Source organism: Rhododendron vialii, chromosome 5a (genome assembly GCF_030253575.1).
Source record: "Rhododendron vialii isolate Sample 1 chromosome 5a, ASM3025357v1".
Taxonomy (NCBI): domain Eukaryota; kingdom Viridiplantae; phylum Streptophyta; class Magnoliopsida; order Ericales; family Ericaceae; genus Rhododendron; species Rhododendron vialii.
Window position 1 is genome coordinate 6,832,930 of NC_080561.1, and position 21,900 is coordinate 6,854,829.

At 38.5% G+C, this 21,900-nt stretch overlaps 4 protein-coding genes across 5 annotated transcripts; 2 read left to right on the plus strand and 2 right to left on the minus strand.

Moving 5' to 3' along the window:
• Nucleotides 1–6,950, minus strand: LOC131327272 (SKP1-like protein 1A). Of its 2 annotated transcripts, none has more exons than XM_058360346.1 (2): nucleotides 6,491–6,917; nucleotides 1–189 (listed from the first exon to the last, which is right to left on the minus strand). In XM_058360346.1, exons 1-2 carry the CDS (start codon nucleotides 6,806–6,808, stop codon nucleotides 16–18), a joined length of 492 nt encoding a protein of 163 aa, XP_058216329.1. In that variant the 5' UTR covers nucleotides 6,809–6,917; the 3' UTR covers nucleotides 1–15. The 2 variants fall into 2 exon arrangements, with proteins under 2 accessions (XP_058216329.1, XP_058216328.1); XM_058360345.1 differs by lacking the exon at nucleotides 1–189 and adding an exon at nucleotides 4,011–4,432 and having other exon boundaries at nucleotides 6,491–6,950.
• LOC131327270 (uncharacterized) lies at nucleotides 670–3,013 on the plus strand. The gene is made up of 2 exons (XM_058360340.1): nucleotides 670–1,143; nucleotides 2,349–3,013. Exons 1-2 carry the CDS (start codon nucleotides 886–888, stop codon nucleotides 2,919–2,921), a joined length of 831 nt encoding a protein of 276 aa, XP_058216323.1. The 5' UTR covers nucleotides 670–885; the 3' UTR covers nucleotides 2,922–3,013.
• Nucleotides 6,951–19,385: 12,435 nt separating the features above from the next.
• On the minus strand, nucleotides 19,386–20,436 carry LOC131327504 (uncharacterized). Its single transcript, XM_058360666.1, has 3 exons — nucleotides 20,403–20,436; nucleotides 20,154–20,331; nucleotides 19,386–19,648 (listed from the first exon to the last, which is right to left on the minus strand). Exons 1-3 carry the CDS (start codon nucleotides 20,434–20,436, stop codon nucleotides 19,513–19,515), a joined length of 348 nt encoding a protein of 115 aa, XP_058216649.1. The 3' UTR covers nucleotides 19,386–19,512.
• Nucleotides 20,437–20,749: 313 nt separating this feature from the next.
• LOC131327505 (protein FAR1-RELATED SEQUENCE 9-like) lies at nucleotides 20,750–21,792 on the plus strand. Its single transcript, XM_058360667.1, has 3 exons — nucleotides 20,750–20,784; nucleotides 20,826–20,920; nucleotides 20,993–21,792. The coding sequence occupies exons 1-3, from the start codon at nucleotides 20,750–20,752 to the stop codon at nucleotides 21,790–21,792; spliced, it is 930 nt and encodes a 309-aa protein (XP_058216650.1).
• Nucleotides 21,793–21,900: the final 108 nt, after the last annotated feature.

Here is a 21,900-nt window from a genome sequence, read left to right on the forward strand (position 1 = left end):
ATCCCTTTTGGTGTTTCACTCAAATGCCCAAGCATTCTCCCTGCGAACCTCCTCTTCTTCCTCCGGAGTGAAATCGTTCTTGATGTTAAACGTCTTGCGGATTTCCTCTGGACTCTTTCCCTTGATTATGTCCGCCACCATCTGACATGTCGAATCCAGCGGGCTCTTGATGTTCAGATAATTTGCCGCCTGTAAATGCACAGACAGACTCGCTTGTAAATGCGCAGACAGACGCACATGTAAATGCGACAAGAGGGGCAGCTTAACATTATATGGCTGAACTCTCATCCACAGAAAATCGTCAAATAAAGCCCATTCATGCAGCTAGATGGGAGTCGTGGGACTCATACACATTCACTGATCTCACGAGATTATTCAGTTTTTGATTAATTACTAGCTTTTTAATTAAGTTTTATTTCAGTTACTTGTTTCTCTTCCTGACAGTTGAATAAGTTTTTGACTTTGGAATTAATTAGTGAGATTAGTCGGCACTCATCGGATATCACCGCATGGTGCCCTGAATCCATTTTTTATCATATACTGAGTGGAACTTACACAGTTGTCGTGGACCCACGCCAAATGCGTGGCGCAAAAGTGGCCTAGACAATACTACGTGAATGTGTCCCAGGAAAATTGAATAATATTTCATAGAATCATGTTCTAAAGGTTTTATTTCCAGGCATTACTCCGTTTTTCGTGGGTTAAAACTCTTAAATGGAATCTCTGTATATTCCCCATAACGGTTTCCTTACTAGTAACGGAAATTAGCTCCAATATACATTCCTCTCTCCCTGTGTTACATATACACACCCGCAACAACCTTCTCTCTCTCTCTCTCTCTCTCTCTCTCTCTCTCTCTCTCTCTTTTGATTTGGGTGAGCATCAATGGCGAAGGAGCAGGTAGATAGAGTAGAGTCTCCTCCTCCTCCTTCTGTAGGGAATGATAGTAACAAATCTCAAGGACTCACCGAAAACCTTGTGTGCCTAGCTTTCTGGATCGAACGAGGCGCTGCAGCCTTTCTAGTGTTATCGTTCTACCGGTTTCCCCCAAACGTCTGGGGCAGCATCTTGTTTATAGCCGTCAGCCTTCTTATTCTCTCCAACTCTCTCTACCTCATTGCGCTCTTCTCCTCACTTCTACAGGTACGTACATGCATCAAAACCCTATATACACAAGCATACACGTTCCTTGGCGTATGCCCAAATCTGGCTATGAAGCACAGATTTGAAAACCGAATACGAGGACGACAAAGACAAGATTACAGTGATATGGCAATTTTTTCTAAGCAAAATAAGAGGCCGTCGGATAAACTGGGTTAGGACAATTGTTGGTCATACTTCCTCCGTCCCACAATGTTTGGGCTTTTTGAAGAATCCAACTCTTCAAGAAGCATCATCATTACAAATGAAACATAATTTAATTTCCCAAAGTACCTTATTTGATACTCCCTCCGTCCCTTTTTTGTGTCCAGTATTCCATTTTGGGCTGTCCCTTAATAAGTGTCCATTTTGTAAAGTTAGGAAGGTAAAAGTTGGTGTATTGTCTATTTTGTCCCTAAAAATAGATTTTATTTTGAAAAGTTAGTGAATAAAAATGTAATGATGATGGGTAAGTAGGAAAAGTGGAGGAAAAAGTTGATGTGAAAGGTGTAATGATGATGTCTTTTTAATAAGTTGGAGTTACGAAGCAGGACACTTAAAAAGAGACGGAGAGAGTAGTATATTGAATGAAGTCCTCTCTTTTTTATCTTTTTAACATCTTGAATGAAGTCAAAAGAAAGGGCAACATAAAAAATGCACTCCATCATGTCCATTGAAAAGTAAAAATGGACATACATTTTGGGATAACAAAAAATGTAGTGATATATTGCAGCAAGTGGAGTGGTAACCAAGTAATAGATATCATAATAGAAGAGTTGTTTTTAGTAATGTATGGTTGACGGTGTATATAGAGCGTGTGTGTGCGTCCGTGTGTGAGATCGTGTATCTGAGAGGCAGACAAAGAGTGCAAGAGAGAGAGAGACTAAATGCTCTGTTTGAAACTTATGAAAAAGTGAGAGCCTAAATGCCCTGCATGATGCAGCCCAAGAATTTTATGTTGCAGTAAAAGAAACAAAAAGAAATCTGTCTTGTGGCTTGCTTGTATGTATGTAGTTCTGTTCTTTCATCTAGCCCTGTTTATGGGTTGATTGTGGTTTGATGTGTATGTGGTCTGTTCTTATTTTGCTGCTCTAACCCATTATTTATCCATAGTTAACACTACGATTACACATGCAAATGGAAAAATCATTGTGGTGCTTCTGTACTTTTCTCCAATAATTGTGTTTGAAAGTTTATTCTTTGTGTAGATGGCTAACGATCGGATTGATGCAAATGCAAGTGAAGTTGCAGTAATCGGATCCGCGACATTAGTGATAGCTATCGGGGTTGCAATCATTGAAACTTTAAGATTTGGGAGCCTTGCCGGAGGCGCGATTTCAGTGATGCCTATCGGAGCTGCAGTACTCGGAGCTGCACTCCAAGCAAAAGACGAAAGGAACAACAAAATAGACAAGGAAAATACCGAACAACAGGAAGCTAAACTTGATCTTAGCTCGAAGGAATCAAAGGAAGAAGTGCAAGCAAAAGAAGAAAGGAACGACATAATAGACGAGGAGTTTACCGGACAACAGAAAGCTAAACTCGAAGTTAGTTTGAAGGAATCAAAGGAAGAATTAAGGAGGAGGAGGAGTTGTACTAGTGAAGAATTTCAGAGCTTGGAAGCTAAATACCATGCCAAGTACGAAATCCTACTTCAAAAGTGCATTGATAAGTGCCATGGATGGGAGGAAGAGAGAAGCCAACTGATGAAAGAGCTTGGTGCTGCTAGGGCATCATCTGAAATCTACAGAGAGCTTCTTCATGGTTCAGATGATTTTTAACCTTAATAATTAGTAATTTTCATTCTTAATTAGTTGCTTACTACCTTTTTGCATCTTCTTGTTCTGCTCAATTTTTTTGGTCAAGCTTGTTCTGCTCAATTTAATTATAGGACAGCTTCTTCTTTTTTTTAGGATGGTTGTAGTCGTTAATATCTAAGTTTTTATTTATTTTCATGATAATTGTGTTGCTTGGTTTGTCCGGTTTGTGGACGTCTCAATCGAGCGAAAGCAGCTTGTAGGAAGAAGCGGAAAAAAATGTACATGAAAGGGGGGAAGAATTGAAGACACTGGAAGCTAAACAAGAGTCAGAGATAGGGTCTACAAACGAACCAAACAAACAAGGCTGGTTAAGCTTGGCTTTAAAACTCATCTGAGTTTTATAAAAGTGTTTGAAATAAGTTGCGCGAGATTAATTTGCAAACTTAACGACCCCAAAACATGTATCCGACTTTGGCTTACTTCTTGGATGAACCGATCTTGAACGAACTTCTGGTAGCTCTGGCTATTTGGTCCATTTAACATCCATTCGCAGAAGCGAGTTCTACGAGGAATGAAATTGCAGAAACCGGAAGCAAAATATAGATGAATATATAGTACCAAGATACAGGACAATTAATGGGTACTTCATGTGGCACCGAGACATGTACTCTCCGCAAGTAGGAAATTGCCACCAAACTCTCAATCAGCCAACAAGAGTGAATAATAAATATTCCTACCGCATTATTGTCGCTAGAGTACCATGTAGCCAAATCCACGCGATACTCGGAGCATTGAATAAATTACTCCAAGATACATGATCCTGCTTGACATATTTCATGGGAAAAGCTCGAGATAACCGAACAATGGGTGAAGTTAACGAAGAAAAACATTGAGAGAAAACGAAGAGGGATCAGCTCAAGTGGGAGGAAGAGAGAAGCAGACTGGTTGCCAAGTTATCTGCCGCCAAAGACCTGTTGACGACCCATTTCGTTTCTTTTTTCAGTCCCCATTATGCTCACTAATCTATTCGGTTTCTTTTTTGGGGGGCTCGCGCACACAAGGGAGAGCAAGCATATCAGTAATTAACTGAAGAGAAAAGTGCAAAACATCTAAACAATTTAAGAATCTTAACTCCACGGCCAATGGAAAGATAACAAGCGGTTCAACTTCATAAGAAAACAGATGGTTCAGAATTGTTATCCCATACACATATTTACTAACATAAACAAAATGTGTACGAAGCAGCTTTCAAAAAGAAGGAAATCCTCTGACACTAACATATTTGCCTAACCCATTTGGTGTTTCACTTCAATGCATTTCCTCTGATACTAACATTTTTGCCCAACCCATTTGGTGTTTCACTCGAATGCCCAAGCATTCTCCCTGCGAACCTCCTCTTCTTCCTCCGGAGTGAAATCATTCTTGATGTTAAAGGTCTTGCGGATTTCCTCTGGAGTCTTTCCCTTGATCATGTCCGCCACCGTCTGGCATGTCAAATCTAGCAGGCTCTTGATGTTCAGATAATTAGCCGCCTGTAAAGAAAAAATATAACAAGCTAAAGTATATGAGAAAATAAGTAGTCTTACTTACATACACAGATAGACATGCATGCATGTAAATGCGACAAGAGGCAGCTTAACATTATACGGCTGAACTCTCATCCACAGAAAATCGTCAAATAAAGCACATTCATGCAGCTAGATGGGAGTCGTGGGACTCATACACATTCACTGAAACGCTTTTAGAACAGCTATGTGTTAGTGCATAAAACAAACTTGCTCGTATGCACAGATGTGTAGGACTCATACACATTCACTGGATACAGACTACTGATTTGGGATGCCTAGAAAAACAAACGTGTACTGACACCAGCAACACATGCTTCATAAAAGTATGTGCTAATGCTCTGCATCAACATCCCGACGCAAGTTGTTCATGAGGACCAAAATTCATTTCTTAACTCTTTCCAGAAACACTTTTACGCAATACAAAGAACAGCTATACAGGGTAATAGTTCCTGCAGATGACAAAGTATCGCCTATACAGTGTCTCATTTCCCCCCAGTCGGCTTATAGACATCCCAACCCCATATCTCATATCCACAAACAAGAATAGAAAAAACTAATGATATCAGTTCAATAATAAGAATGTGCACAACAAGGTAACAATCATGAATACAAACCTCTTCAACTGTTTCTAGTAAGCTACCAAAAATAGAACATCATACTCGGTCACAAAATATTGTGGTAAATTTAATTAAACATTGCTCCTATTGATTCTAGACAATACTTGATCCCACAAAAAAAATTCAGAGTTGAAACAGAAGCAGAAAATGTAACAAAACCAAAAAAAAAAAAAAACAATAACAAAAACAAATGGAGGCATCCATACCACAAGCAAAAGAAAACATAGAGCGCATTAGGTGATCAAGCGCTTAAGGTCTAGAAAATCATCAGATACAGTTCTTAAGCCTTCCCAGAAACCAGAACTACATCCAAATGATTTTGCTCAGTAGACAGAGCAGTTTAGTACACAATTTAAAATATTACCTGATTTAGTCCAAATTATCCCAGCATGATAAGTCAGTAAAACCTTATGATACGGCATGTGTATGCGTGTATCTTATCATCCGTATCGTCTCCTTCCAAAAACTAAACATATCCCACCCTGTATCATTTTTAAATTGAAATTCCACTTATGCAATGACGTCTCCAACAATCGCATATCCTGATTCGATATGTATACTACAGTTGCTCGTAAAAAAGAGTCGGACCATATTTTAAGAAGCGGAACCCAAAATGTGTTCTAAATCGTTTGATCTTAATTATAATTATGGCATAATCAAATAATTTAAAGAAAACCAAACCTCAATCCATTATTAAGGCTTGAATAGAAAAAAAAAACATATAACAATCGTGTTTTGCATGAATAAGCTGAGGGCTCTTGCTCTCTTTCCTTGACCAAGAAACCAGAAAGCCTCAATGCGAATTTGGAATTTTACAATACTTGGTTCTCTAACAAACTGATGAACGTTTAAAACCCATTATAATATACTTGGTTCTCTAAACAAAACTCTTCTACTGCTTGCAATTATTATCTACTAACGGAAAAACCATTCCAAAATTCCTAAATAACAGCAGACAATTCTTGGAACAATCTACATTCAGCCCAAGTTTCCCTATTCATCTAAACCGACCAAACAGACTAAACCACAAAAACAGGGATTTCGAGACAGGTCATTCTCCTCACAACATCAACTAATAGTCCAAATAGCAGAAACAACTTGTCTAATCACCCTCAGAGAGCCAGAGTACACAAATAGAAATACACAATAAATACATGCTCAACATAACAAATCCGTCACAAAAACTGGGTGTGGGGGGGATGGAGGCATACTCTCCGCACCGCAAATCGAAATAAACCACATGATCAAACTAACAAAACATCGAAAAACCAACTACTCAGACAATTTTAATCTAGGCGTTAGAAACCCACCTAGCGCCAACTAGACCGACTTTCAGAACACTGCAATATAACATCAAAAATCCAGAGAAATCGTTAAAAAAAAAAAAAAGGCACAGAGATCAAACCAAGATGAGATCGAAGAGCACGCCCTGGTCGACTTCGACGAACTTGGCGTCCCACTTCTTGAGAGCCTCCTCGTCGGCCGCGTCCTTGTCGACGTCGTCGGCGGCCTTGCCGGCGCCAGAGGCCTCGACGTGCTTCCTGCAGTACTCGATGACCTTGGCGAGGATCTTGCTGGTGACGTTGGGGAGGGGGATGGTGTTGTCCGCGCAGTCGTCCTCGATCATGTGCTTGATGGTCTGGGACTCCAGGGCCACGGTCTCCTCGACCTCGAAGGTCTCCCCGTCGGAGGATTTCAGGACGATCTTCTTTCGGGTCGACATGGTTTCTGGTTTCGCTGCTTGAAAACCCTAACCCGAGGAGAGAGAGAGAGAGAGATGATTTGAGGATAGAGAGAGAAAGGGGAAAGCGACGGGAAATGTTAATTTATACTCCGTAGATTTAAGAATATTCTGGAAGGGAGTCATTTAAATAAGAAAGATGTGGCGGTGGGTGGTAAGGTCCGATTTATTACTTTCCGAATCAGAATGGGCCCACTAGTTTCGAATTGGGCCATGAAGCGGTCATCATCCGAGCCGTTCATTTAGACAATTAGAAGGTTCTTAACAACTTATTCACTATCGAAAATATCTAACAACTTTTCAATCACAACTAAGAATTTACAAATTTTTTCACCATCGGAAACACCCCCTTAATGATTTTTGGAAGGCCGAGAATTTAGGGCTGCAAACAAATAAGCAGCTCATGCCTCGGCCCGAACCATTTAGTGATCCAGCCGAGTTCGAACTCAAGTTTCTGGTTCATTTGTTAAACGAGCCGAGATCAACATTAAAAATCTGGGTTCATTTATATAGATTCGAGGAGTAAATTAGTCAAGCTCAGCTCGCGAGAGGTTCAGCTAGTTAAAAGCTCTGCTCATTTTTTGAATTTTGGGCTTGATTACACCCATGGCCGAGATAAAAACACACATTCTTAATTAGAGGTGTCAAATGGGCTGTGCCGGCACGGCACGGCACAGGGCAGCACGGCACGACACAGCACGATTGTAGTGGGCCCGGGGCACGGCACGGGCACGGAAGTGGGCGGCACAGCACGGACACGGCACAAAAGTTAGCATGGCACGCCACGGCACGACACGGTCGTAAGACGGGCATGACACGGGCACGAGCACGAAAAATAGACAGAAACGGCACGGCACGACACGGTTCTAGCAAGGCATGGGCACGATCTGGCACGACATGTGCACGAAAGGGCACGGAAAAAAAAATTAAATAAGCCAAATGGCTTCTTATTTTTTAATTTTAAAAAAATTAAACAATTTCTATTCTGTAAAAAATATTTGTTTACCCTTTTTTAAAGATAAACAACTAAGATATTTAATTTTTTAAAAATAATAATTTATTAAAAAATCATGTTTTTAAAAAATTATTTTTTCACTTTTAAAAAACTATCAAATTTTATTCGGTAAAAATATTTGTTTTGTTTTTGTTAGTAAAATTAAATAGGCTTTGGACCTTTGGTTTGCAAATTTAATATTACAATACAAGATAACAAGTAAAATTAAAAAAATTTATCAAAATATTTATGGTGCAAGAATAATTTAATATGAAAGGAAATGTGCAAAAGTCATATATTATTTACCCCAAATCTAACAAGAAATAAAAAAAATTGTCAAACAAAAAGGAAAAAAATACATAATAGAAATAAGGGAAAAAAAAAATTATATATATATATACACACACACACATACATACACACAAATTATCAAGTGAGGGATCCCTCACTTTGTTAAAATGCGGGACTTTCATTTTCCGATCAAATTTTGAAAATCCGAACCGTTCAATGTGTGCAGAACGTGATTTTAAGGGTCCCCGCGAGAAATCAGCAAAAAAAATGACTGGGAAGGGCTTCATCCGAGCAGTTTTTTTTGAACCGTTCAATGAAAACTGCTCGGATGAAGCCCTTCCCGGTCATCTTTTTTGCTGATTTCTTGCGGGGACCCTTAAAATCACGTTCTGATCACTTTGAGCGGCTCGGATCATCGAAATTCAATCGGGAAGGGGAGTCTCGCATTTTAAAAAAATGCGGGATCCCTCACCGGAACCCGACTGTATGTATGTATATATATATATATAGATATATATATATATATAATAAAACAGAGTTGTGTTTGAATCTAAAAGACAACCAACGCTCCAGATTTATCCCTTCCTTCTACATAAATCTCCGCCCTCCATTCAACATTCCTTTTAAATTTTACTCCTACATGTTTCCTTAATATGGGATGTTTCCGAAATCAACGGTTGAGATTAACGTATAGTAAGGCTAGAAGTATATCTAGAAAGGATACTCCTACTTCCAAAAATCATAGCAAGATGTTTCCGAAATCACAACAAGAAGATTTATTATACTTCTACATCTGCGGCTACAAGTATGGTAACAAATACTGTACGTTTTTTTTTTCCCGAAATCACGGGAAGATTTTTCCAAAATCACAGAAAGATACGTTCTTTTATCAAGAGCTGATATTAAAAGCCAGATTGAGCAACGGCTGAGATGGATTTGACCTCTCCAATTTTGGCGCTCATGAACACACGGCAGTTCCTCACACCCCCATGTCTTCTCTCTCTCTCTCTCTCTCTCTCTCTCTCTCTCTCTCTCCTCCCACGTCTTTCCCTCACTGGTTCCACCATGGAAACTACTCCTATTCTAGATAACCGATTCAAACCAGATCTCCTCAATCCCTCTTCTCGACAAGAAATCTCAACCCATGGCGTTTGGTGAATGAAAGGTCCGTTTCTGCCCTAAGCTGCAGTTCCAGCAACGATCAGCGGCGATAAGAACCGGTACCCCTTTCTGTGTGTGTGTGTGTTGTCGGTATTTTATCCATTTAGATGGCAAGAATCACAGCCCTCGGTTCTTTTATCTGTGTTTGTATTTAATGTGTTTGTGAAAATGCCTCATACAAGTGGAAAGGCTCTCTAGGTCGGTTATATATTACACACAATCTCGGCCTTTATATTACCCATGTTGCTCTCTATGTCTGGTTGGACAGTCAAGGAACAATGCAGTGCATAAGTTTGGGTTGGTTTGAAACCAGCTATTTCTGTAACCTTTCTTCTAAAATGTCGTATTTGGTGTTTCCAATCGTGTGTCTCTAATTAGTCGTGTTTTTTCACCTTCAATATAGTGATCTAGGCTGCAAGAAGGCTCTTTGGGATCTAAAGGTATAATTGTTTTTTCTTTTTTAGTTTTAAACTTCTAATTTTTTTAGTTTGCTTTTGTTTTAACTTTAATGTCACCAACATCATTCTTTGTATGTTTGTCTACAAATTTGTTTTTTTTTCCTGAATTGCAGCTCCAATGGTGATATTTTTTAGGGATGCAGTATTGGGGATAATTTCATCAAAGCCATCTGCTGTGACAAACAGATCCGTGGCGGTTACATCCGTGGTGAAGGGGTAATCATTAATGTTTCCACCCTTTGGATAACTTTTTTGCTTCGAAAATTTTATCTTTATTAGTTATGCTCCAAATTAAGCTGGGTTGGTTTACAGATATTTGTTAATCATGATGCCTTAATTGAAATTCTGTTGTCTTTTTGGTGCAATGTCACTACTTATAATGCTTGGTTGGCAACTTGAATCGAACATGTTTCTGTGACAAAGTGAGCCAATTGTCAACACTTATTTACAGATTTACTGTATTAAATTGCATTACATCGTGATGATCTATCTGTTCATTTTCAACTTCTTACCCTTATTTATCGCTTTTGTCCTCAGGTCTTCGAGGGGATCTATCTAGAGATTTAGATAAGTCTTTGATGCAAATTGCAAGGACTATAGGAAATGCAGTGTCACCGATAAAAGTTTACCTTGCATTTCCCCCCTTAATTCATTTTTTCTTATCTATTTTTTGGTTTCTAAAAAATTATTGTTGTCTACTTTTTCACTAAACTCTGTGCGTTGATGAAGGTGATTTTTCCCTTCCTTTTTCTAGGTACGCACGTCATGCATAAAAGTAGTGCAAAGAAAATAGGAAGGTAAGAAATTTCTGGTTCTCTTCTTTTATTGCTTTCTCTAATTTTATTTTCCTTGGGGTTTTCCTGCATTTTACGGATCTATTTCACTCGGTACCTCTTGAATTTGGTTTTTAAGCACCAAATGCAGATATTTCTATGTGGTTTTTGATGGTTAGATTTCTTCAATAGGTTTCTTAGGATGTTTTTTCATCAAACACTAGTAGGATGCGTTGTGCAATCTGTCATCTTGATGATCTAACAGTGAAGTGGGATCCTTTGAAGGCCATGACAGCCCTCAACCTTAGACACCTGATTTGGAAATCATTTTTGGATCTATTGTCAAATTGCTACAATTGAACTAGAACTCGAAAGAACTAGCATGGAAGTTAGAGTTGTATGAGTGGGTACTAAACTAATTAAACTAATGAGGCTTCTAATAGGCGATTGAAGTATGTATTTGTGTTGAAACTTGAAACCATTTTGGCATCAACTGCGAACATAGTGTTTAATACAGAAAACTGGATGTTTGTGAAATTTCTAAAAAGAATTGGAGTTTAACCTTACAAAGGCCTTGGATGCCGACAAACAGAGGAAAAGAGTGCAGAAGTCTAGCATTTATTCACGTGAACCCCAATTAACAAATGTTGGCAAAGAGGAAAAGAGTGCAGGAAGTCTAGAATTTCCTCATCGAAGTCCATGTTATTCTTGAATGGATGGACTTCTTTGATATTTACTTGAGTTTTTTTTTTTTTTTTAAAGTTGTGAGTCAGATTTACTGTATGGTCGCGTCGGATTGGTCGATGGTGATCAATACAAGTGCAATGTGGTTGGGTGCATTTGGTGTCGGTTGTGATCAATACCAGTGCAATCTTAAGTGCTTAAGTGCTGCTATTGTTATTCTAATTAGCAGGTTGGTGACTAGCTAGGAGTAACCACACAGGTCACGAATTCTTCATTACAAAAGTGCTTTACACTCGGAGTTTGGTGCTAGCATGGGGGCATTGATGCATTATGACCATGATTACTATTGTTTTTGGAGGCTTTTCTTTGGTCATGACGGTATTGTTGTCAATTGAATTAGTGGTTTGCTTTGCGATGATATTGATTTTTATATTCCTAAATGTGTGTGGCTTGGTGTATGACCTATATAGTTGTATATGTCTTCCAGTTCTTTGTTGATACAAATCTTGCTTATCCACAATGAAGGCTTTACTACTTATTATGAGGAATTTGTGTGAGACTGGTTGTTGGTCAGATTTTGATTTGCTAAATTATGATCAATATAGTTGCAATTCTGATCAAAATTCCACCCAAAACCTTTTTATTTTCCTGAAACGTGCTTCCTTTTTGATAATTCAGATGTTCGTGCCAATTTTCGCGCACCTTAACTAATCCTATGGGCTCCACCGCCCACTTGCACAGAGTTATAGAGAGTACTCGACACGTTTGGTTATTTTCTTCAATTTTGTTCACATTTGGGTATTTTTCTTGGAAGATGGTATATTCAGGACTAAGCTTCCATGGGTTGGAAGCTCTAACTGGCTAACGATGTGCAGTGAAACTTTAAAAGGAAATGGAACAGGTTGCATTTGCATTTCTTCAACAAGTCTATGACAATTAGCTTGGTTCTACTCCAAGCTATAGCATTGCTGCATCTATTTGGCTGAGTAAATTAGAGTTAGTATTTTTTTACGCAAGGCGAGTTAGGTTAACATGGGTTGTCATAGTAGAGAAGGTCATTGGTTAGGACGGACAATTTGCTAGATAAAATGGTTTATGCTTTGTTGAATTTTACTCTAGAATCACGTTTGTTTAAAGGAAGATGCTTACTTATTTGTCTTTTTTTTTAGTGTGTGTGTTTCCAGGTAGTAGTTTAATGTACAAGTGGCAAGATTACTGAAATACAATTTCCTTACCTGTGTTTTTCGTTGAGTTGATGAATAACAATAATATGTGTTTTATTTTCTAAAATGTGGTCGAGTTGTCATTTTTCTCCTTATCTTTGGTTGTTGGGCGAATTATATTGTACATGGGTGTGATATGAATCACTGCTTGATTGATTAGATAGTATTAAGCTTAGTTTCGCTACGGGGCTAAAAGAGAAAACTCGGCCTTAGCCCCGTAGGAAAACTCAGAGCCTTATATTCTTTCCGGAAAAGTCGGGTTCACTGGTAGAGGTGGTTAATAATAGAGAAGGGTAGTCATTTAGGTTGGGTTCATAATACGTAGCGCCGTGCCTTCAGGCACGAGCATACACTAATATATATATAAGGGTTAGCTGGACAGCTTGGACTAGAACAATAGGACCATTTGTAATATGTTGTTTTTTTAATTGTTAAATTTTACTTCATTAAGACCAAGAATTTTTTTTTAATTAGGGGTTGTAATATGTTATTTTTTTAATTGTTAAATTTTTTTGGCGTGCCATGGTATATGAAAATGCAGCGTCCATTGTTATTTTTCTCCTTTCATTGTGAATTGTCGTCTCATTTTTCTCTTCTGCAAGTTACAGAGTGATTATGATATTCTGAGACCGAGTGTAGACCTTTTGCCTAACATAATTCTTGTGCACTAGCAGGAGCGTAAAACGGTAAAAGCATTTTGAAGAAAACACCTCAAACTATTCAAATGTGCGACAATAAGAATTGAAAGCGCAACTGCAGATTGATTGAGCCCTTTACCAAACTCGCTTGTATACTAACGAAAAAGTTGTCTGAGATTTATTAAGTAGGAAGCTGGAAAAGTGAGGAAAAAGAGAGGACGTTCAAAGAAAAAAAAGAAAAAGAAGGGGCAACCGAAGTTGAATAGCAACTTTGCTCTCTTTCTCTCTCTCAAACACACACACTCATCTCTTGTTTTTTATGAGGATGCAGTGAATACAAGGATCTCTCTATCCTTGCCCAATGTCGCTGAGTTTCCAATATGCCCAAATACCAAATGTATACAATGGTTGCATATCTGATGCAAGATTAGTTATGCCTTAAGTCAACCCACACACGTTAGGGCAGACTAAAACGACACGACTTAAAACGGCACGGCCCGGCCCGATCCGACACGATACGATACGATTAAGTAAATGGGCCGGCACATCTTGACACGATTGAAAACGGCACGGCACGACACGACACGATTTAAGAACACGGGCCGGCACGACACGACACGATTTAAGAAAACGGACTGGCACGATACGACACGATTTAAGAAAATGGGCCGGCACGACACGACACGATTTCAGAAACGGGCCGGCACAGCACGACACGATTGGCAAATGGCACGGCACAGCACGACATGATTTACACAAACGAGCCGGCATGGCACGGCACGACACGACACGATTTAAGTAAATAAAGTAAACGGGCCGGCACGGTACGACACGGCACGAAGCATGGTTAGCACGAAGTTAAACGGGCCGTGCCGGCACCATTTGACACCTCTATTCTTAAGGACTGTAATTTTCACACTATTCTCTTATTCTCATGCATTCTTTTTTCGTCAGTATTCACGTGAAATTGGTAATATTTGCTTTTACTTTCACTTTGTAAATACTAGGGGCAATTTGATAATTTCACATGGATAAATACGGAAAAAAAAGAATGGAAACTGGAAAGGGATACAAAGGGAATGTGAAATTATTTCACATTTTGTATTGTGAATTATGAGTTTCAAGTTATTATTAAAATTACAAAAGTATTTTGATGATTCTTGGGGAAAAAAATATTGCATCTGCTTGAAAGTTTGATATAAAATTGAATTTCCTATTTTATTATAATCATTTTGATCTTTCTTCATACTATATTTGTTATGGATTTTTCGGTGTTAAAATATTTAAAACGTTTTCAAAAATATACTATGGATCCATAAAGTTTTAATTATCGAACATTTTAATTCTCAATTTTTATATACAAATTTAGATAAATATAAAACTTAATTCAAATTGTAAGTAAAAAAATTAGTTAATGGGATTTTTTTTTTTTTTTAAACTTCTGTTAAAGGGATTCTTCACAAGGGTTATACTTGTGCTGTTGTGCACTATGACAAGTGGGATCAACTAACCTCACCGCGAGTTGGAAATTGCCCCTAGGATAGCTCTACGTATTTTGGATATTTTGTTAAATTTTTCCAAGCGATGATATACTTTATTTGGTTTGAATTTTTTCAAGAGCTTGTTATACCTTGCCCAATTACCTTACAAATATTACAATCTTTTTCCCTAATCAATTAACATAAGACCCCAGTCTCTCATGATTAATTGGAGTCTCGTTGTTTCGTTAATTTGCTCGTGTTTGAAACCACGATCTTATGAATCAAGTACGAGCTCCCTTATATACCAACTGGACTACCACTCATTGTAAGTACGGAGGCGGGGGGCTGCTGTCCCGGTTTTTCGGGCCCGCTCCGGTCTCGCTCCAATGATCTGAAACGTTCACTTTGTAGAGCTCGTCGAGTAGAATAACTATGCAAAAAATCAGCTTAATTGGATATCATTAAGTGCCTGATCGGAATCTTTTTATCTTAAAAAGAATGGATCCGAAACACTGGATCAAATCCACTGTAACCCATGGACCGAGAGTTATATGGGCTCCGATCAGGTACTTAATGATATCCAATTAAGCTAATTTTTTGCATAGTTATTCTACTCGACGAGCTCTACAAAGTGAACGTTTCAGATCATTAGAGCGAGACCGGAGCGGGCCCGGAAAGCCGGGACAGCAGCACGCTGCTGCCCCCTTGGGGCAGCCCCCCCGCCTCCTTGTAAGTACAAAACCATCTCTCCCCCACTATTTTGAGGAAAGCAAAAGAACATCGTGATCATTATCCGGTAAAACCTAACTCATGGGCTCCAATTTGAAAGCTCTAAACCTGTATTAGTTTGTGGAAAATCATGCAGTTAGGACAAATATGATCGTAATTACATACACATGATTTCACAGTTTTCAACATATTTGTCTTAAATTAGAATAAATTCGTTAAAAAAAAAAAAAACACTTGTTTTTCATATTTCGTTAGCATAAATACAGTAAAAATATGTGAAATACCACTTTTGAATTAACGGATCATCTTAACTAGATTGGTCCAATCTTATGACTGGATGTTCGTCCAATTACGTTACAAAGTTGTATTAAAACTTGTTTAGAAAGTTGGGATGGGAAAGGGGAAAAAGTTCAATTGTTTTTTGAATATGGTAGTATGTGCTTTTCAGATCATTCTTCTTTATCTCTCCTCCTCCTCCTCCTCTTCTCTTCTCTCTCTCTCTCCTCTCCTCTTCTCTCTCTCTCCTCTCCTCTCCTCTTCTCCTATCTCCTATAAAGAAGAACAACTTTTGCAATTCTTTCGCTAGCCAATTTTTGGTGAATTTGGACGATTTTGCCCTAAGTTGCCGGGATATTGTTCTTGGTGGGTTGGGTAGAGTGGTCATTTGACTTATTGGACTTTGTGGGCTACGTGGCGGGCTAGGGTGTAAACGTGAACCAAATCATTACGTCTCCCCCTCGGACCCGGGGACCCTGCCGAGCGGCACCCCTGCCGAGCGGGTGCCGAGCGGCCAATCCGGCCGTTCATCTCGGAATCAACGGCCCGAATCGAAACATCTTTTTCCTTTTCTTTTTCTTTTTTTTTAAATCCGTTCGGTACCTTTACATCCGGGCCATCCAAAACACTTTTGGACGGCCGAGATGCGCTCGGCACCGCTGCCAAGCACCTCTGCTTGGCAGCATCTCCCAATCCCTCCCCCTCTCCTCCTTAAAATATAGACGACGTGTATTTAGATTAGCCCACTTTGGAAGCTTTTTTGCGAAAATATTGCCACCACGTTATATAGTGTTAATTATTCATAGATTTTTTAAAATATTATTTTATGGGGTTCGGTAAAAAATCACTTTAAACATATATCGGTAAGTATTATTTCTGGATTCATAGAGGTGAAATTGGTTAGAGTAGCGTTCCACTAAGAGATTTTTGGGTTTTTTTTTCTTTTTTGTACTTATTCAAATTTTTTTGGGGTTTGCTAGTTTTGCGAGGAACCTTTTTACTTTTCTGATTCATCTCGTCTAGACGAACAGAAAAGTAAAAAATTATGACTTTTACCCAAATATTTTTTGAAATATATCCAAGATAAAGTCTAAAAAATCGGCTTTTGAGCCTTTTAGGTAGACATCATAATTTTTTACTTTTCTGATTTTTTTTGACTAGACGAATCAGAAAATCACAAAAGTTAGGCTCAAAACTAATAAACGCGAATTTTTTTAAAATAAGAACAAAAGCCCAAAAATTCCCAAAATTTAAAATATCACAAATTGTGAGATACAAACGATTTTTTTGAGCATCACATGTGTCGAAAATAGTCTCTCATTTAGAAATGTAGGGAGTACTTTTTAGACTCTCGAGATAGATGATTAATCCAAAAAAATTATGCAAATCTAACAAAAATTTAAAAAAATGAGCAAAACACACAAAATAAAGAATTTCAAGAACCCAGAATATCAGTTTGGCTGGACTTTTAAATTAAAATGAGTCTGTGCCATGAAAGTACTCCTATGTGAGAAGACACGTGCTTGAGTGGGAGTTTTTTTCTTTAGGATTTTGCAGAGTTAACGTCAAGACTTCCGTTTGGATCTTCCGTTTCTTTAGAGAGCAACAAAATGGGGGCTTGACATGGCAAGATCTAGAGCTTTAATTTTGGTAGAGTTGATCCCAACCATCAAATGGACCACACTGGACAGGAGCCGAACCCAGGGCCGGCCTAGAGATTCTTGGGGCCTAAGTCGAACTTGTAAAACAGGGCCCTATTTTTCTTTAAAAAAAATTTAAAAAAACCTCAAGGAAAACAAAAGAAGGGGAAAAAAAGTTAAGAGCTGGTTGGGCTAAGAATTGAACCTTGAATCTGTTGGATTTCAAAACCCAAACTTACCAATTGGCTAGTTATCTCCTTTGGTTATTGGAAGCCACTGATTAAGTATATATTACGTACCTAGGTCTAGGGGCCCTAATTTTCCGCCAAATTTCAGGGGCTTAAGTCCGCCGCCTTATTCGGCTTAGCTCAGAGTCGGCAATGGCCGAACCCCCTCCTTTTCTTCTTTTGGTTCGAGAGAGAGAGAGACAGAGAGTGTGTGTGTGTGTGTGTGTGTTTTGGGCGAGCTCCACCGCCCTCGTAATTGCAAGAGCATCTCCAACAGCCTCGGTCTTCCCCCGCTTTCAAAGCTACTGTGTCGCCGTCGTCTTCAGTGGCTCCGGCAAAGGCAAAGCCCAGTTACTGCTGCTCCCACAAAGATCATCGTTGTCAACATATTTGTCTTAAATTAGAATAAATTCGTTAAAAAAAAAAAACTCTTGTTTTTCATATTTCGTTGGCATAAATACAGTAAAATATGTGAAAAACCACTATTGAAATAACGGATCATCTTAACTAGATTGATCCAATCTTATGACTGGATGTTCCTCCAATTACGTTACAAAGTTGTATTAAAACTTGTTTAGAAAGTTGGGATGGGAAAGGGGAAAAAGTTCATTTTTTTTTGAATATAGTAGTATGTGCTTTTCAGATCATTCTTCTTCATCTTGTTAAATTTGTCCACTAATTCTTGATCTAATCAAGATTCTAAATATGTACCGGCAAGAGTATCGATGTTCCTACTGGTATTGGTACCTTTTTCGGATCTTTTGCTATTAGTGGTATTTTCCTCACCAAAGAATTTATGTAGTATTACCATTACAACTATTAAAAAGAAAAAATAAATTCAGAAGCAGTCCGGTATTGATTGGTTCTAGAAGAGAAAAATAAATCTAAAAGTAGTCTGGTACTGTCTGGTATTGACTGATATTGTCCAATATTAACAGTACCAATAGGTATCGGCTGGTAACGTCGGGCACCGACTAGTATTTGAGCTGGAACGAAATTAGAGATGTAGGGTACCGAATTTGGTCAATACCAATACATATTGGCTAGTACGCAATGGGATTCAAAACCTTGATCTAAATACAGCCACAACATACATTTCTCCATAGATTTACCATCTACTATAATACCATTACATGCAGTGCTAATAACACACTGGTTCATTGCCAGGGGCGGATCTAGTAAAGGAACAGGTGGGTCAAGTGACCCACCTGAAGTTGTCGTAATGTAGTAATTTTTTTTACAAAAAAAATATAAGTAACATGTATAAAATTTCCTGAAGTATAGCAAATGTGGTACTCTTGTACTAGTGGTAAGTTCTCGTGCCTCAAGGTAAGTGGTGTAGGTTCAAATCCTTCTAGTGTCATTCAGGATTGTTTTTTTTTTTTTTTTTTTTTAAATTGTGCTTAAATGCTTTAAGAACAAAAAATTCTTCAAAACTTCCAATTATAAGAGTTGAATCCTGCCCAACAAGGGCTTATGTAGTAATAGTACCACAAAGCCACAAATACCTATGCACCTATTACACAACTAAATATAAGATATAATAAAATATAAATACAAAAACACAAATAATCCATTAATTTTTTCTTAAAAGTTATTCATTACTAAGTATTTTTACTCAAAACATGCTTGAAAGGTGACCCATCTGTATGAGATTTCTGGATCCGCCACTGTTCATTGCCCTTCGTTCCTCCCTCGTGCATACTCAATAGCAAAGTTCATATGTACAGCAAATACACAATGTTACAACATTCCTTGCATACATACTAGTACTATTTTTACGCTTCCAGAAATGAAAACTCGATCCAACCTATACACCACCATCATTTCCAGAAGCGAGCCATATATCACGTACCGAAGATGCTACAAAGCCAGGGCCGGCCCAAGGGTTTGGGGTGCCCAAGGCCAATAAAAAAAAGTGTGTCCTTAAAGAGTTAATGCTTAACAATTTTTACAGCAACAATCACAATACGAAAAAGCCAAATCAATATAAAGTTCTACTAATCATTATATACGAACACAAAATACAAAGTTTCCAAATAGGTAAATACATATTATCTCAACTAAATACATATTTTTAAATTTAAGCACCCCAACTAATGTCAACTAAATCAGCACAAATCTAAGCACCACCAGCCAAGGCTCTGCATAAGAAGAGAATACTTACCGATTTGAAGCCTCACAAGTCGCAAGCGAATGGGAGAGAGATACTCTAAGACTCCGCAATGTGTAGTGTATATACTGGTCCTGCATTTCAATTTCCAATAAGCTTAAACATAAATCAAGTGGAGAATAAAAAAATGCCCTAGTATGACTATCACTACTCAATTGAACTTAGAAATAAAAAAAAAGCCTATAAAATTATTAATTAAAGAAAGTCTCACTTCTCATAAGCAATATTAAAAGAGCCCTAACAAATTTTATGTGGTCCTGCGGTCCTGCCTATAAAATTAAAAAAACCTGAACTTTTGAAGAACTACGATTCATCGATGGTGAGAGGCTGAAGAATATACTGCTTAAATGCTTAAACTTATGTGGTCCTGCCGTCCTGATTTGGCGGTGTAAATTTTTTCAAAAGTCCTAACAAATTTTAAAACCCCTAATCTCAACCAGTAAACAAACAACCCATTCCTGATTCCTCCTCCAAGGTATTCAGCATTTGGGCCTCCCCTTCTTCTTCGGGCCTCCGGACTCCGGCACCCACTTCGTGTGCATATTTAAGAGAGAGAGAGAGAGAGAGGTACCTCCGTACCTGTAACCTGTTCGTTGTCGAAGCTGGCGATAGGTGGGACCGTGGGGGACGAAGTTGCTGCAGTGTTCGATTCTATGGTTTGGATTCTCCTTGTGATTCAACAATTTCAACTGGATGCCGATTTTGGTTTTCGAAATTTCGAATCGTTCATCTTTCTTCTTTTCTTCATTTTTTTTTTCTTTTGTGTTGGGGCAACAAAACGTAAATGTAAGAGGTGAGAAAGCTGAGGAGTGTTTTAATTTAATGGACCATTTGGATCAATTATTTGCAAAAATGCCACCATGTGCTTTTTTGGGCCTCATTTGATTTGTGTGGACTGCTAGCTGATTTAATTTAGAATGGGCCATTTTTTTCCTTCTTTTGAGCCCAAAAAGACTTCTACTCAAGCCCAAATAGCAAAATTAGGAATGCCCCTAAAATTTGCCCATTTTGGGATGCCCAAAGCCCAAACCTCTTGAGCCTTGGGGTTGAGCCGGCCCTGTACAAAGCGTTACACATCCGTGCTCACAGTTTTGACACGGGAAAACCTGTGAAAAACAGAACTTAGGTGCAAAAAGACCCCTACATGTGGAATTGACAAATGTGGCAGAGTTATAATGCTGATATTACCTAAGGCTTTTGCATTGACACGGTTTGTATTTCAAGTAAGACTCATTTACACAAGTCTCATAGGAAGCTTGGTGTTGCCCAAGCAGCTATAGCAGATATGGCAAATGACTGTGGGATAGCTCCAAAGGCAACAATTGAGTTTATGGCTAGACAAGTTGGTGGGCGAGAGAATCTTGGGTTTATTCCCTCAAGATTATAAAAATTACTTGCGTTCTAAGTGAACTATGCAGATGAAGATAGGCGATACCGGCGGTGTTTTGGAGTATTTATAAAAGCTGATTTTAGAGCAACTCAAAGTACTCTATCTTTGTCCTATTCCGGTAGAAATGTTGAAGCATGCAGCATGTACACCCCAAAAGTGTTTGTATTATTTCAGAAGGAGCTAAGCAAGGGTCATGATTGTAACTTGAACAAACTTGGTGAGAGTGGAATAATAACTGAATATGATATCAGTCCTTATGGCAAGGAGGATCAACACCATCTTGTTACATACGACTCATCAACAGATATGGCGTTGTGTAGCTGTAAGAAATTTAAGTTTGTAGGATTGTTATGTTCACATGCACTTAAAGTTCTTTCCTCAAACCACGTTATGAGAATTCCGGAGAAATACATATTGAAAAGGTGGACAAAGAATGCAAAATCAGGGAGTACAACTACTTGTGCATGGACAAGCTTGATAGAAGATCCAAAGGCAATGATGGGAAGACGATACAAGGAGTTGTGTCGCTTGTGTACCCAATTGGCAACAAGAGCTGCGGAAACAGAGGAAACTTATAATATTGCTTTGGATTGTCTTAAAAAAGTTGCGGAAGAAGTGGATGCAAGTTTGACCGGAGAAAGTTTTCATGGAACCTTGAATGCCGATAATAGTGCATCTCTGGAGAATGAAGCTACCCTTGGTGAAGGAATTGAGAAAAGAGTTATAGGGTCGAAAGTTAAAGAGAGAGCTACTGGAAGGTCTAGCGAAAGGCAAGAAATGCTCTTGAAAGGGCCATTAAGTCTAAAAGAACTCCAGTATATAATTTGAACTCCATGGATAATCCCATTCAACAAAGAGAACTACAAGCCATTCAACAAAGTGGATTACATCCGCCTTCACATTTCAGCCAGGTAGAAGTTTATATTTTGATCTCTG